Source organism: Pseudorasbora parva, chromosome 2 (assembly GCF_024679245.1).
Source record: "Pseudorasbora parva isolate DD20220531a chromosome 2, ASM2467924v1, whole genome shotgun sequence".
Lineage (NCBI taxonomy): Eukaryota > Metazoa > Chordata > Actinopteri > Cypriniformes > Gobionidae > Pseudorasbora > Pseudorasbora parva.
In genome coordinates this window covers 53,227,070-53,244,403 of record NC_090173.1, presented here as the reverse complement: position 1 = coordinate 53,244,403, position 17,334 = coordinate 53,227,070, and the positions used below count along the sequence as shown (strand labels likewise).

At 38.2% G+C, this 17,334-nt stretch overlaps 1 protein-coding gene across 1 annotated transcript; it reads left to right on the top strand.

The window, feature by feature from the left end:
- The first annotated feature begins 7,057 nt into the window (after nucleotides 1-7,057).
- On the top strand, nucleotides 7,058-16,055 carry LOC137046898 (uncharacterized). The gene is made up of 8 exons (XM_067424358.1): nucleotides 7,058-7,109; nucleotides 7,216-7,355; nucleotides 7,441-7,525; nucleotides 7,614-7,779; nucleotides 8,214-8,410; nucleotides 8,740-8,893; nucleotides 15,519-15,659; nucleotides 15,741-16,055. Exons 2-7 carry the CDS (start codon nucleotides 7,309-7,311, stop codon nucleotides 15,554-15,556), a joined length of 687 nt encoding a protein of 228 aa, XP_067280459.1. The 5' UTR covers nucleotides 7,058-7,109; nucleotides 7,216-7,308; the 3' UTR covers nucleotides 15,557-15,659; nucleotides 15,741-16,055.
- Nucleotides 16,056-17,334: the final 1,279 nt, after the last annotated feature.

Below are 17,334 nucleotides of genomic sequence, written 5' to 3'. Positions count from 1 at the left end.
ATTAATTACAACAGCTCTGTGTAGATAATAGGATGAAATTCTGCACAAAAAAGATTACAAACTACTTTGTTGCATTAGACACTCACAGACATCAATAATCAGTGTATGAATCTCAACAATGGTGACAAACAGCATCTCAGATACACAGATCAACTCTGAACATCACAAAACAAGCTACTAAAAAGTCACATAAAACGAGAAGGGTATTCCTGCACAACCGGAGGCTGCAGTTTCAGGACCCCAGTTCTAAGACCGCAGTTCTAGGACCCTAGTTTTTTGTGACAGCACCACCCACCACCGAATCACCAAAACACTAATTTAAGATGGACGATGGACACTGATCAGACTGTGAGTACCGATATTCAATCAAGTTTTATATTATAACGTTTAAACGAAACAAAAGAGCCAAAGTGAGAGCTGCTAACTATGAATTAATAATTAATTCAGACGAATTAGGAATTTGTGTGCTAGTTTTATTAACTATTTTGATGTTCTTGATCGTGGCGTGGCTGAGATTTATTAAATCCTTTTTGATTTTTAATGACTATAATACATCTAGCCAGCTGCCAGCACATTAATTAAACTTAAAAAGATGACAAAAGCATGTTGTTAAGGGTGTGTACGATTACCTGTAGCTACTGTATTAGAGGGCAAACTTGCTGAACACTCATTGTTTTACCATAGTTAAGAATAAAATATTATAACTGCGCTGACTGCCTGGTTGCACTATTAGTCTGTCTAAATGATGCATAATGTTTGACAAGTTCAGCCATTTATACTTTGGCTACGTTTTTATAGCCTGTACTGATATATTTTTGCTGTGAAGGATTAAAACGATTAAAATTAATCCTTTATTTTTTTTATTTTAATTTCTGTATGAATCTTGCACAAATGTTTTTTATATCCTTGGAGCTATACTCAAAAGACTGGGCATAATATTGCAGTGATTAATAAATGCATATTTAGCCTCTCCAAACAAATATTATTATATTCCATGTAAATTTCATAATGTAACTGAGATGGCAATGGCTTTTGACATGTATGTTACCTTTTTTTTTTTTGCTTTTAGGGATTGCCACGCCATCACTGTGGAAATGACTGCAGGATAAAGTCTCAGTGTTTTTTTGTTTTTTTGTTTTTACTGTTTTTTGTTTTTTTTTTGCCATGTATATGCTAATATAGTATCTGTCAATGTCACACATCTTTCAGATGGACATGGCTTTCATTAGAAAGTGGTGGTGTCTTCTTCTGATGGAGTGCTTCAAAATAGAAGGGTATTATAACAATATATATTTGTATTCATCTCTGTAACAGTTGCTGGTTTTTATAAATTGTGCAGTTTTTTATTAATTTTTCAGTTACAATTTATCTACAGTTAATTTTGTGTCATGGCTCATTTATCAAAATCACCATGTTCACCAGATTAGTATAATGACTGTCAGTCGTCATCCATTTAGCTAAGTAAGGTATATAGGAAATGTTTACAATAGTTGCCTTATGCTTTATGTATCTTCAACTGTATAGCACCATGGTCTCAATTGGTGGATATTGCTCTTATATACTTACCAATTTGGAGTTTGGACTTAGACAGAATCATAAAACACGGGACGTGATGTTTAACTGTCCATTGTGCCAATGGATAGTATGCACATGAGGTTTGCCTCGATGTTGAGAGTGGCATGAGAGTTGTATCTCAAAAGTGGGAAAAGGTTTTTTAAATTCTTCTCCTCCTCTTTTCTCTTCCTTCTTTTTTCCTTTCTTCCTTTCGGGGGGGACACATCATCAGTAGTGTACCCTTGAATCAGGGGGTGTTTCAGCCATTCAACACTATGCACCCTCATCAAAGGTGGCCAGCTACAGGGTGATCAAACCTGAGCTTGTGTCCCTTGCCCAAAAGAAAAAAAAGAAGAAAAAAAAAAAAAAAAAAAAAAACCCAGAGCTGACCTGGGGTTGTGACCTGGGTTCTCATGTGGGGTGTAGGGTGGGGGGATCAGTGAGTGGGTCATGTTGTTGCTCTTTGAGCCCAGCAAGGGTCTTTCCGCTTAATCCATATCCACTGGCTGCTTCTTTCGACCACTTCAGAGACTGATCTAATTGTCTGCCGCAGAGTCTGTCCATGGATGCCAAGGTCTTTCAGCATTCTAATGGTGGAAGAAGCCATGAAACCTCTGCATCCCACTTCAACCGGATAGACTTTTGCTTTCCATCCTCGTTGTTGGACGTCTGCTGCCAGTTCTATATATCGCAGTTTCTTGCGCTCATAGGCCTCTTCTACTAAGTTCTCCCATGGGACCGTGAGCTCAATGATGTACACTGACTTCAATGAAGGGGACCAGAGTACCAAGTCTGGCCTAAGGGTGGTGACTGCTATCTCAGGTGGGAAGATTAGTTGCTGGCCAATATCAACTAGCATCTTCCAATCCCGGGCCATGGCTAGCTCTCCAGCTTCTGGTTTGGTAGGGGGATGGTTGGGCTTTTTCTGTCCCTCTCGGATGAAGGTTTGGGCCGTGATGGAATTGGCTGCTCTCAGGGGCAAGGAGTTGTTGGTATTTCTCTTGCTCTCAAGAGCTGCTGCCAGACTTTTCAGGACCTGGTTGTGTCTCCAGGTGTAACAACCTTGTGTGAGGCTGGTCTTACAACCGCTCAGGATGTGTTTGAGAGTTGCTGGAGTTGGGCAAAGGGGACAGGTTGGGTCCTCGCCATACCATTGGCAGAGGTTTTTTGGTGATGGGAGCACATCATAGGTAGCTCTGATGATGAAGCTGATATTGCTTGCCTCCATCTCCCAGAGCTCCCTCCAGCTGAGCTTTCTCCTCTCCAGGCCTTCCCACCTTATACATTGTCCCTGTTTAGCAAGAGAGACGATCTTTGCACTTCTTTGCACCTCCTCTTGACGGCGCACCTCCTCGACCACCATTTTCCTCCTCTCTGATGTTGAGGCCTTATGCCAAGTTGGCTTACTTGCTGTAAGGCCAAAGCCTCATCTTCCCAACTGGACGTGCCCTACAATGTCACTGTGCCTCAGGGCTGATGTAGCTTGCTGCACCGCGTTGGATGGCGTCCATTTCCGTCCAGTTACCAGGGATGGAACAGCATTACTGATGGTCTGGTCTTTGGAGTCCTTCAAAGTCATCTGAAGTCTTACTTTAGCGCACTTGTACTCTTCGGTAAGGCTTGTGATAGGCAATTCAAGGACCCCTCTGCCATAGAGGCTGATGTTAGTCAGACAGCGTGTGACGCCAATCCATTTCTTTACGTATGAAGTCATTGTTCGCTCCATCTTCTCCACAGTATTGGGAGCTCGTAAATAGTGAGTGGCCACATTGCCCGAGGGAGAAGTCCAAATTGCAGGCACCAGAGCTTAAGCTTCCCTGGCAGTAAAGTGCTGTTGATTTTTTCCAGACTGTTGGTAATGTCCTGCCTTAGTTGCTTCACTTGATCTTTGTCCCTTAGGCTTGCATTGTACCACCTGCCCAGGCTTTTGACAGGTTGTTCAGACACTGTTGGTATTGGGTCGTCACCAATGCAGAACTTCACGTTTTTAAGCTGTCCCTTAACTATTGAGATGCTTCGTGACTTTTTTCGGTTTGATTTTCATCCGGGCCCACTTGATGTTCTCCTGCAGTTTTCCAAGTAGCCGCCTGGTGCATGCTGCAGTAGTGGTCAGAATGGTCATGTCATCCATGTATGCTCGGATGGGTGGAAGACGGATCCCGTTCTTAGTTCGCTCACCCCCCACCACCCATCTTGAGGCCCTGATAATAACTTCCATGTTATATATCCATTCCGTCTGTGCAGCAATGATGAAAAAAGATGTCTTTTTGGTGCTGTTGTTATTGCAAAAATGACATAAATATATATTCTTCAATCATTCTTGAGTCTTGTCTTGCCTCTCTACAACCTTTAAAATATCTGACTGTAATTTAGTGACTGCATATACTGATTTCATCTTTATTTTACCTGATAATGAACGAATTAGTTAAACTTAAGGAGGTTAATCAATATAGAGGATAATTCAAGAAATTAAGATTTAAGGTACTCAATTTTTTTTTAAAGATTGATATACATTTTTCATTTATATTTTGTGTAAATTAATTTGTTTAAATTTTAAATTGTGCATCAAAGCAGGTATGACACACTTTGTAGTTAACCTCTGATGCATTTTGAATTTAAAAAATCACATAAAATATACTCCTGAGATGAAATATCTATGTAGGCTACTAACTAAACCACCTGGGTCATAGAACTGAGGTCCTGAAACTGCAGCACACCGCTGTATCATCCAGTTCTGTAGGTGGCGCTGTCACAAAAAACGAGGGTCCTAGAATTTCGGTCCTGAAACTGCAGCCTCCGGTTGTGCAGGAATATACTACTGCATAAAACAGCAAAAATAAAATAAAATGGTGGGAATAGAAAGAAATCACTAATTCAGTTCATCTTATAATTTATTCATGCTGCAATGCATGCTGGGAGCCATGGGTGAGTTTTGATTGGTGCACCCAGAATGCACTGCAAAAGCTTTTTGATGGCCACCATTGCTGAGATTCATACACTGATTATTGATGTCTGTGTGGCTGAATGACAGAGAGATTCAAAACTTTTTTGAAATGTCTTTAACTCTCTGGTGCTCTTCGGTCATTTCTGACCAAAATCAGAAATAAAAGTTTTAAATTTTTAAAAATCCCAGCTTCATCGGAATGATATGAAACTTTGTGACTTTTTTAGCATTAGATATGTAAACACACAGAACCATGGCCGACCATAGGAAATGAATGGGAAATCGACAAAAATACAAAAATTTTCTGTATATTTGTGTGTACAATCTACAAATCGGCCACACACAATTTGACAATTTGAAAAAACACACACACACAAAACACACTTGTAGGACTTCCACAGCGAGAATTTGTATATAATTTGGTAAATGAAATCAGCCACAAATGCTGAAAAAAAGATAAAACGGGGTAAGACCTAATGTGCGCACACACATACACACACACACTCACTCACTCACACACACACACACACACACACACACACACACACACACACACACACACACACACACACACACACACACACACAGACACACACACACACACACACACAGACACATGTACACACACACACACACACACACACACACACACACACACACACACACACACACACACATACAGACACATGCACGTACACACTCTCTCTTGTGCACATACACACACACACACACACACACACACACTTAGAGAGAGCAGGAGAGAGATCAAACAGAGATGATAGACGACCAACCTTTTCCACTTTGAGAAAGTTTATGTTGAGACGTAAGAGCTGCATTTGTGTTTTGAAAACAAAGAAGTTGTTTCCATGCAAAAGATATAACAGAGTGTGTTTGGTGTCCTGAACATGGATCATTCTGTTCTGGCAAAATGGCAAAGAGGTACACTCTTCTTAAGACCCTGGACTATGTGCTGGATTCTGATGAAAACCTAGAAGACTTTGAGTCTAGAGAGACTCAGAGTCTGAGGACTGCAATCCCAATCAACTTCTGTGCATTTCTGGATATTATTATATTTTTATTAATATTTATTCACAATAATTATTTAATTTTGTCTACATTCTAAAGTTAATTATTATTACAAACTGACTCCGAGTTTTGTGTGATTTATTAGGCATTTAGGAGCAGTTGGCCACATCCAGTGAAATGAATGGCTTTCAATGGCCCTCTGCTGGTCAAAACCAGTTATTGCTTTAAAATGAATATACATAGTTTGAAATCCAACCACCAGATGGCAGAATTCTACACCTAATACCTAGATCAATATCCTTAAACAATTTAAATTAAATTTGGATAATAATTTAAGTGATTTTTTCATTAAAAAAAATGATATTACACATGCCAGGTAATGATGTAGTTATGGATTATTGAGGTAAATAGGTACAAAAGTCATTCAAATCTCCCAAAACACAGCATTAATTCATAGATGAGGAGTAAACAAAACAAAAAAAGATATATTATTTATATTATTGAAAATGTATATATTTTCTACAATTATGCTTTCAATTTTGGGGTCACACAGACCCCAATGCCCTGATTAGTAAACAGGAAATAAGGACCATTTGAGGAATGTTACAAAGACCATGGCATACAGGCATCAAATGATGCTGTGTTTTCAGCTGTTGACAGGCAGGTTGTTCAAGAACGAAACTGAGATTGGTTCAGGTCAAAAGTCTGTCCTTCAGTCAGTCGAGGGTGTTCAGGATATTACTGGTAGCTTGGAAGATTTTCCCCTTTCCAGTGAGGTTTATATCCCCTTATGGATCAAGGTTAATGGCACAGTATATAGGCCAGGGATGACTGTTTTCATGTCCTGCACTACAGATGGAGATCCTCAGTTTGGTTGTATCAAGAAAATTGTCACTCTTGATGACAAAGTGAAACTAATAGTTCAGAGATGGACAACAGTTTGTTTCAGTCGTCACTACTTTGCGTATGTTGTTGTTCCTGACCAAGTTTTGGAAGCAGTCAGTGTCAGTGAACTGTATGATTTTCACCCATTACATGCAGTCGAGTCATTTGACTGTGATAATGACCATTACTATATTCCACTACGGTATCGCCTTTTTTAAGTGTTCCATGCACTATAGATGATGGGATTAGTATTTTTTATTTATTTATTTTATTTTTACAAAACTTATATATTGAGTTCCTCTTTAGGTTTCCTTTCATACAGATTGAAGTAGCACAGAATGTGCTTGTGAATATACTCCTTAGTACATAGTTCTCACACCTTAGACACAATGGGTAGGGTAGAAAAAAATACACATGAGAATTAGAAAGGGTTTAGAAAGAGACCAATTCTGCATATCTGAGAGAATCTCCAAAGAATCTTCAATACAGGTACAGGTAGTTTTCATTGAGGGTGATTGCTGATCCAGTCTGATATTTACCTCTATTTGTTTTTTAAAACAGTCTCTGGGCCATAGCCCTGTTAACCAGCAGTCATGTCACAGTCAGTCACCTATAAGGAACAATCCACCAACCCCAACTCAGACAATAGTGGAAAGCTGCCAGATGAGGACAACAAGCAACACAACCTTTGGAATAGCATGTCTTTTGATGCAATTTAACTTCAATTTTAGCCAATTATTGTTTTTAATGTTTTTTAAGAATGAATTGAATGGATTGTTTTAGTTTATGCAGTCTGCTTTTCACAGGATATACGAGAAATACTCCGAAAATCTGGAGGATCTTCAGTAATATCATCTTTAGACCGAGACAAACACCTGAGCCTCAAGGAGCGACGTCAGATGGTGCGGTTCTTAGTTTCTTATTTGATGGAAAGATTTGGGGAAAAGTGAGTACAAGTAAAATCACTTGACAAAAGCATTTTAATAAATAAACTAGTCTATTTGAATGATTTAAATTGTTTATTCGTAAAGCCCATCGGCTGAGACCCAAAAGGAGATGGCTTTGGCACTAACTGCCCAGTTTCCCTGCCTGAAGAACAATGAGGGACATGGATATGTAAGTTGTGCTAATACTGATATGAAGATATCAAGAGCTGATAAAGAGTATCGGACCCCACTCATTTCTTTATATTTCTTTGCTGCAGGAGTCATGGTATACACCTGGCCGTTATCGTCATCCTGCAACAGGTTACCTGGAAGAAAGACTCCGCAATGTGAGGAAACGTGTTCGAGCCCCACACAGTCAGAGACGGCACAGCCATACGCAGATATTCCTGAATTCCACATCCCGACCAAGTTTTCCACTGCCAGGTTAGAGCTAGGGATGGGTCATGATTTTACAGAACTGCATTATTGAAGGGTCAAGTGAAAGAGATTTTTACACGTAGTCAGTACAGAGCTCAACAAAATGGACTGCCCGATGGCCATTCAAACATTTTTTTGAACTATTCATTTTTATTGATGTGTGCCTATGAAACTACAGCGGTGGTTCTTAACTCTGGTCCTGGAATATTTTCACCAGTGCACATTTAAAGCCTTCCTCATCTGACATCCGCTTTCAGTATTGGAGTCGCTACTTAAAAGCTGATCATTTAAATCAGTTGTTTTTGATTAGAGAGAGAGATCAAATGCTAGAGAAAAGTGCAATGCTAGGGCTCTGCGAGAACCAGCTTTGGGAAATGCTGAGAGAGTTTGTCACACAGGTTTTTAAGATTTTTCCCCTCGATGTTTTGTTTTATCTGCAGAAGAGTCTGAGTCATCTTTGACTGAAGTTCACACAATGATTGAGTGGCTAAAGAATAACAGAAGCCCTCATAGCCAAGTTGAGGAGTTCATCAAACGTACAGCGCCTCATCGAGCTGCATGGATTCGAGCCTCTGGTACAAAAACTGTTGAGGAAATAAACAGAGAATATCCCAGACTTCATGACTTTCCTGGCATGGTGAGTATAATGATGTGCATTATAGGGAATTTACTGAAGGTTGTCTTGGCGTATAGTAGAACCGTACTCAGTTACTAATGTAACTTTGGTTCGCATCGATACAGAACTGCATTGTTCATCTTAAGCGTAATAAGACAAGATGTTACGGGGAAGATTCCTTTTTCTCAGACTCTGAAGCCTTTGTTCAATCACGCCGTGTAAACTGCATGTTGTTTGGTTCGCAGTAATATCGCAAGGGAACGACATACATTTTGAAAAGTAAAATGCCTATTCATTCTATTGTTATTTGCAATCTTGAAACAATATATACATTTAATGTTTTTGTTTAGATATCCCAGGACTTTGGAGTTTTATTTCCTGACAATGCAGAGCGCCTTTATGAGTTTTGGGCTCCTGTGTTCACTGACCGGATTTTACTTTTTGCTAAAAGAGAAGCCAAGGCTGCTGATGTCCTTCTAGAATGGCTGGAAACACTGCCAAATGGTAGGGCATCCTATTAAAATGACATGTAATATACCACATGTTTATCAGTATTGGTTAACTGATGTTCTGAATTTTCAGTAACTGCACAGGTAGTTTCAGGTCTGTTGACCAGATTATAGTTCCATATCACAAACATAGACTGATACTTGATTTGATCCACTTTTGTGTGTGTGTGAAAACTGTGGGCTTATCTTTTTTTCTGACTTGCATTGTCTGTCCACTTGTGGTTGAAGATGTGTGTGCTGAAGTTGCCATTAAAACCCTTCCGGCTGTCTTGCCTTCATCACCGTACTGCACAGATGGGAAAATGGTCCGTCCAACTTCTGCTGAAATGAAGCGCAGCTTCACTGACATTAAACCTGGAAGTAAAAGCAACACTGCAACATCAGCTTTTGGTTTTAATTCTTTCTTTTTTTAGGTTAATTTATAATGTTGGCTCTTTTAAAGGTAAACACCCACTGTTATAATTGGCTAACAACATCGCATATACACACACATCAACACTATTGGACACATTAAAAACACACAAAAAAACATGACTTTACAGATGAAACATTATGAAATCTTTGACTTCACTTTGAGATGTGTTTATTGATGCGTTTTTATTTGCTTTTCCCATGACATCACCTTCTCCTCTGGAAGGTTATGGGTACCTATCTTCAGTTTGACAACTAAATTCTGCATTTAAATTGACATTTTCTAAACCAACTGTGCAATATCTGGAGCAAAATGGCAATACAAATGTAATAATATAACTGACATTTTCTATTTCTACACTAGTTTTAACATATCATTTCAATGTATATTTAACGTTTATAAGTTATTAAAATAAAAATGTATGACAATTTTTTTTGGCTTGAACAATTTAAATGTTATTTTTATTTGCAGATGAAGATCTGCTAGTAAATCTATCGCTGTTAATAGTCTAATAATAGGCATAATAATCATTTATATTATTATTAATAAAAAAAATGAATAGATGCAACGATTGTCAAGGTATAATCCATGGAAAGTTTGTTACAATGTACGCCAACTAAAGTTGATTTATTCTTTTAAGGTTGGAACTAATCTGGTGCAATACTTGAATAGTGAGAGCCGCCAGGATCCACACATCTTGGTGCTCGGGGACAAAGAGAACTCCGCGCAAGTTTTCCTCATTTTCAACGGGGAGGCAGTTGAAGAAGAGACCTTCCTTCAAGCACTAGAGGTTTTTAATTATTTATTTTTTTAATTTGAGTAAGGAACACATAACAAACATAGCATAGACATACAGTATATCACAAAAGTGTGAAGCATTAATTCGTAGCAGGGGATCCAATAATTTCCTCATAATATTTTAAACATGTTAATGACTTATTATTTTTTAACAATTTCAAAGATGATATAAATGAGTCTAATTCCACTATAAACACCTTAAAGTTTGCGGATGAATTTAAATATTTTTGTTTATGAATATGTAACTTTGCCAGCAGTATAAATAAATTAACAATGTATTCAAGATCTTTGTTAACATTGTTTTCATAATATACAATAATATCCTTCAATGTAAAATAATAGTTCATCTTCACTAAATTAAAGATAGAATCTGCCAATTTCCTCCAGAAACTTTGGATAATTTTACAATCGAAAAACAAGTGTGTCAACAGCTCTCTCTCACTTTTACAAAAAGAGCATAAATCATCAATATCAACATATCTTGAAATTAAAGATTTAACAGGGTAGATGGGATGCAAAATTTTAAAATGTGTTTCTTTAGTTTTATTATTAATACAATATTTAAAGGGTATTAACCAAGCTGTCTTCCAATTAATATTATCAATAATGGAGTACCAAAAAAATGTTCCTCTAGGTACTATTTTATTTTGTTTTTGAAAAATAGTGCCAATATGTTTGTTGTTGCATTTTTTATCAACCAATTCAACTCCGTTTAATATTAATTTAGGGTTTGTCATTATTGTTGAATTATATTGAATATGACTTGTAACACGCTGAACCAGAGTAGGGGGAATAGCACAGACAACCAAATTAAATTCCTTAAAATGCACAGGGAAACTATGGGTTTGAGTGAATTGTTCATAAGTTAAAATATTTCCACAACGATCAAACATATTTATAAGAAGATTAACATCCCTGTTAAACCAGTTCCTTAAAAATAAGGATTTATTGGCAACTAGTATATTGGCATTATTCCAAATAAAGGAAGTGTGAGGGGAAAATTTGTGTGAGTAGCACATTTTCCAGGCTAAAAGTACTTGCTGGTGATATTTGGACAATTTGAAAGGGAGTTTAGGGATATTATAGTCACAAGTTAGCACAAATTCTAGACCACCAATTTGGTTAAAGATACTCTGTGGAATGAGGTTCCAAAGGGAGTTAATGAATCAAGCATCTTTTAAGCCAATTGACTTTAAAAGTTCTATTAACATCTTCAAAGTAAAGTATCTCCAGCCCCCCTTCAGCTTTTTTATTAGTAAGAACCCTTTTCTTAAGTTTTTGGGATTTGTTTTTCCAAATAAAAGAGTAAAACAAATGATTGATATCTTTACAATAAGAATCTTTAACATATAAAGATAGAGAGGGATAGACAAATGGAGATAATCCTTCTGCTTTAGATAACAGGACACGACCATAAACAGAGAGATCACGTTGTAACCAACAGTTTAACAACGCTTTGGTCTTTTTTAATCTAGAGGAGAAGTTTAAGCTTTGTCTTTCTATAACATCCTTTCTTACATGAATTCCTAGGTATTTAACTGAGGGTTTCACTGGAATTTCATTGATACATTTATCATTTAAGCTGTGTAAAGGAAGGATTTCACATTTGGATCAATTTAAAGTTAAACCAGAAGCCTTAGAGAAATTATTGATGAAGGAGACAGCATTAGGAACAAAAGATACATTTTTTAAAAATAAGGTTGTGTCATCAGCCAGTTGGGATATCTTCATTTCTTTACCAAAAATGTTGAGACCTTGAATTAGTTCATTATTAACGATAGCAATGGATAATAATTCGACAACCAATAAAAATAAAAAGGGGGAAATAGGGCAACCTTGACGAACTCCTCGATTAATGTTGAATCTTTTAGAGGTGGAAGTATTAAGTATTACAGAGCTATTCGTATCATTGTAAAACATTTTAACTAAAAAATGATTTCCAAAACCAAAAAGCGTCATAGTTTTAAACAAAAATGTGTGTTCAGTTGTATGGAACGCTTTATAAAAGTCCAGAAAGAAAATGACTGCACCTTCATCAACATGCTCAGCATAATCTAGCAGGTCAAGCACAAGTCTAATATTATTAGTTATATGTCGACCTTTTAGAAAGCCTGATTGATATTCACTAATAATTTGATTTAAACCTTTCCGTAATCTATTAGCAAATACTAAAGTAATGAATTTATAATCAATAGTTATTAGAGAGATCGGTCTCCAATTTTCTATGAAATGTGGGTCTTTATCAGGTTTAGCGATTAACCAGATGATACCTTGTTTCATAGTAGTAGACATTTGACCACTACTAATACATTCATTATACACATTATAAAGAGGAGCTTCAATCAGTTCCCAGAAATGTAAATCAAATTCTACTGTCAACCCATCTGTACCTGGTGCTTTTCCTTTTTTCATTCCAAGAAGGGCCTCTTTAATCTCGGAAGTTGTTATATCGGAATCACAGAACTCGTGAAATTCTTTATCAATAGTAGGGATATTTTGAATAACTGTTTGAATGAACTCTTCACAATTATATAGATCAAATTTAGAATGATATAGTTCTTTATAAAATGAAAAAACAAAGTCAGAGATTGTTTTGGGATCTGAACAAAGATTATCATTGATATTTAATGCTGTTAAAGCATTTCTTTTCAAATTTCTTTTCTCGAGAGCAAAAAAATAACTTGTATTTTTTTCACCCTCGTCAAGCCATTTTGCCCTGGAGCGGATAAAAGCAGCTTTAGCTAAGTCTAAATAGATTTGGTCAAGATGGGATTGAATTATAACCAATTCAGCTTCTTCCTCCTTTGAGAGGATTTGCTTCTGTTCTAATTTCCCCAATTTATCCAGTAATTCTAACTCTTTTCGTCTGCTATTTTTTTTTTTAATTTCTTTGCTACGTTTAACAGCGATCTTTCTAATGTTATATTTGAAAAATTCCCACTTATTTTTAAATCCTTCATTTAAACCTCCCAAAATATCAATGGCAATTTTTTTAACACAGTTATTAAAATACTCATCATTAAGAAGATTATTATTACATTTCCAGTCCCCTCTGAGACTAGCGTTCCCTTGTGTGCCTGTAAGCGTTAAAGAAATAAGCTTATGGTCAGTTAAAGGTGCATAAGAATGAACAATTTCCTTAACATATTGTAAAGCAGAAGAAGAAATTAGAAACAAGTCAATTCTAGATTGTAAAGATTTGTTCTTGTTAGACCATGTGTATTCTAAACTCCCGGGGTTGTAGAATCGCCAAGTATCGCTAAGCGATAAACTGGCACACAGAGATGTCAGATTAGATTGTGCGTCACGTTGAGAAGAACGAGGAGGATATCTATCATTCAAATTATCCAAGCATTCATTAAAATCTCCTGAAAAAATAACACATGAAGCTTGGAAAGTATCAAATTTACATTGAATAGTATCAGAAACCTTTGCAAAGCACTAGACGTATGCTTCAAAATGTTTTACATCTATGACATGAACTACCCAAAGCCCTCTGCTCCCATTTGGGAGTTTTTGCAGCATGCCGTCTATAATGTTCCTGGAGGAGTTCCTTCAATACATTGCCTGCACCTCCTTAAAAACTTTGTGTTCAGCCTTCCCGATCATCAGTAGGTCCAGTAGCCGACAGACATTAAGGTGTTTATAACACATTGCGTTCAATGGAGCCTTTTTAATAAGGATATTTATTTCTGAATCGATTACAGTTGTGTATTGCATGTGCACACCTGTGTTTTTGAATTGGTGTATTGTATGCACATTTATGATTCTGAATTTGTGTTTTTGAATTGGTGTATTGTAATTTGTGTACTCTGTGCTCTTATTTGTAAGGTTTGAATTGATGTACTGTGTTCTGAGTATGTTCAATTTAATATTTGTATTTTTACACTTAATACACTTAATATTTGTATTTTATTGTATTTATGCACATTGTGTGCACTAAAAAATACTTGACTCTCTTAACTCACTATTTAGTACTTTATTCTCCAGTATGTATTCAAAAACAAAGTGTATTTTAATTATTAATTTAACTGTTGGGTTACTTTTAACCCAACTGCTTTTTAACCCAATCCATTGGGTTAAAATAACCCAACGTTGGGAAGGTGCTATACCAACCCACAGTTGGGTTACGTGTTGGGTTATTTTTAACCCAACATTTTAAGTAAGTAGAACACCCTAGCAACTGCCTAGCAACGCCCTAGCAACCACCCAGGATACCCTAGCAACACCCTAGCAACCACCCAGAATACCCTAGCAATCACCTAGGATACCCTAGCAACACCCTAACAACCAATTAAAACACTCTAGCAACCACCCAGAATACCTTAGCAACCACCTAGCAACCACCCATAATACCATAGCAACCGCCTAGCAACACCCTAGCAACTACCCAGAATACCTTAGCAACCACCTAGAACACCCTAGCAACTGCCCAGCAACGCCCTAACAACCACCCAGGATACCCTAGCAACCACCTTACAACACCCTAGCAACCACCCAGGATACCCTAGTAACCACCTAGCAACCCGCTAGCAACCACTTAAAACACTCTAGCAACCACCCAAAATACTCTAGCAAACGCCTAGCAAACAACCAGGATACCCTAGCAACCGCCCCAAATACTCTAGCAACCGCCTAGCAACCACCCAGAATACCTTAGCAACTGCCTAGAAACACACTGGCAACCATCCAGAATACCTTAGCAACCACATAGCAACCACCCAAAAAAACCTAGCAACTGCCTAGAAACCACCCAGAATACCTTAGCAACCATCTAGCAATGCCCTAGCAACCACCCAGGATACCCTAGCAACCTCCTAGCAACATGCTAGCAAACACCCAAGATACCCTAGGAACCACCGAGCAATCCCTAGCAACCACTTAAAACACTCTAGCAACCACCTAGCAGCCACCCAAAATACTCTAGCAACCGCCCAAAATACTCTAGCAACCACCTAGCAACCACCCAGAATACCTTAGCAACTGCCTAGCAATGACTGAGAATACTTAAGCATCTACTTACCAACCATTTAGAGTATCCTAGCAACCACACAAACACATGAATAAGCCATTTCTCAGCAGCAGAACATCGTACAGACATGAGGGGGGGCTCTTTTGTTTGGGGTGAGAAACCAGTTAACACAACATAGCAACCGGGCCCCGAGTTTTGCCATGGCAAGCACCACTCAGCATTTCTTCAGGAATTGTACATTCTAGTTGGAATTCTACTGCAGGTGCAGTGTGAAAATCTTTGTCGGTACGGATAGTCATCATTTAACATTGTGTTCCCCTGTCTACATCATTCTGAGTGTCATAAACTTAAAGGTTTGAGTGAGGGTGTCTCTGAGGTCAATGGACACTGTAGCAGTTGATGTCTGTTCATCTTTGCATATCGCTCTTCTTTTTTTAGGTGCTCTGTGTCAGAGGTCAATGTGGCAGCTCTTCTGAGAAAGAGAGGATTGGAGAAGTTGGTGTCCCGCACCAGGATGATTTTAGATGATGATTTTGTGTCTTGATGGATATTTTGAGTATCATTTTGTCAGTCAGGGATGTGAGTTGAGTATGTTATGCCTATATGTGGTTTTATGACTTGAGGAAAGCCAAGCACTGAATCTCCCTGTGTTCCCTTTAGCAGAGACCGAATGGAGATCAGCGTGTCAATCCTCCAGAGCCGCTCCAAACGTCTCTGCTTGTGAGGTGAGTCTGAATCGACCTGTGTTTTCATATTGACAATGGTTAGAAGTACTGTGATGTTCAATGGAACACGATTGTCAGTGTTTTAATAAACATCTTCAGCTGTGGTGTAAATGTCCTGTATTCAGTACGGACGCTCTTTTCTAACCGCGGTGTCCCCCAACACTGGTGTGTGTCTGAGTGTGCCACACACTGGAGTTCATCAGTGGAAGACTCAGGGTTTGAGCTTGGATGAGGACACACACACACACACACACACACTAGGGCTGTGCTCAGAATATCGATACACCGATACATCGTCATAAACTCCTGGCGATGCGCGTATCGATAAAGTCTGCTTTTGAATGTAACCCAATACGCTACTTGCATAACAACTTCCGCATTCTTCTCATGACGGCTCAGTCATTTCTGGTTTAGCTCTGGCGACGTTCTACACTCGCTGTCTCCAGGATCTCCCGAAGATCAGTGTTAATGATGTGCGTCGTATTTGCAAGAAATCAACCACAGCCCCATCAAGTAAGCTGGAGAAAGGTTTGAAATTGTATGCAGCCTCATATATACACAGCTACGAAGGTAAGAATATATCTTATATTACACAACTGGCAATGCTATTACTGTTAGCTAACTGTTAACGAACAGAAATGCGCTAATTTTTCAGCTAGCGTTGTGTTTTTGTTATCCAGTATCAAATAAAGACAGGCTGTCAGGGGAAGTCAGCGTTAGAGCCTTGTGTTACAGGTCAATGAAGAAGAACGAGGCCCCACACAGTTTAATAGTATGCTAGAGACTTAGGGTTAACCAAGTTCAGCTGTTCAGATCTGTTCATATGCGTTCAAACGTGTTCAAACGCGTTCCCTGTTGTTAAACTATTAAATATAGCAAGGAGGTTTTGCAGAGGAATCTGAATATAGTCCATCTGGATGAGTTTAAACGTTATTTTATTCCATAAACCCGAGTGTTACAGTGTGATCTGCACCTGCAAAGCCATCTTGTTTATTGTTCTACTAACATTAACATGGTGCTAACTTTGACTCTTTTGTCAGGAAGACTAATCTGTGTTGGTTAATGATTGTATTTGTATTTTTTAGGTTGGACTTAGGGATGCGTCACCTGTGGTGCTAACACAAAGCAAGTGCACATGTGTGGCAGGCACTGCTTTGAGCAACCGTACTGTTGCCTGACTTTATCAGACAGCTCATTATTCCCAGCTCAATATGTCTGTTGTACCCGCTGTGCTTAGCTGCACTGAAACTGAGCAGTCCTGGCATAAACCAAGAACAATGGTAAGTCAACATTACATTTCCTTTGGCCATATATATATATATAGTGTGTGTATATAATATATATAAAACACATTATAGTGTTGTACTTGCCCTTTAAGGGAGAGAGAACAGCACTGCTCTGAATTGTTAAAGTGGACAGTATGGTTAGTTTCAGCTTTATTCCTTCTAAGATGAATTTGTCTGTCAGGGAGTGAAGCCAGGACCCATCAATGCCATGGTCATCACAAAACCTGTACCAAACCGTACAGC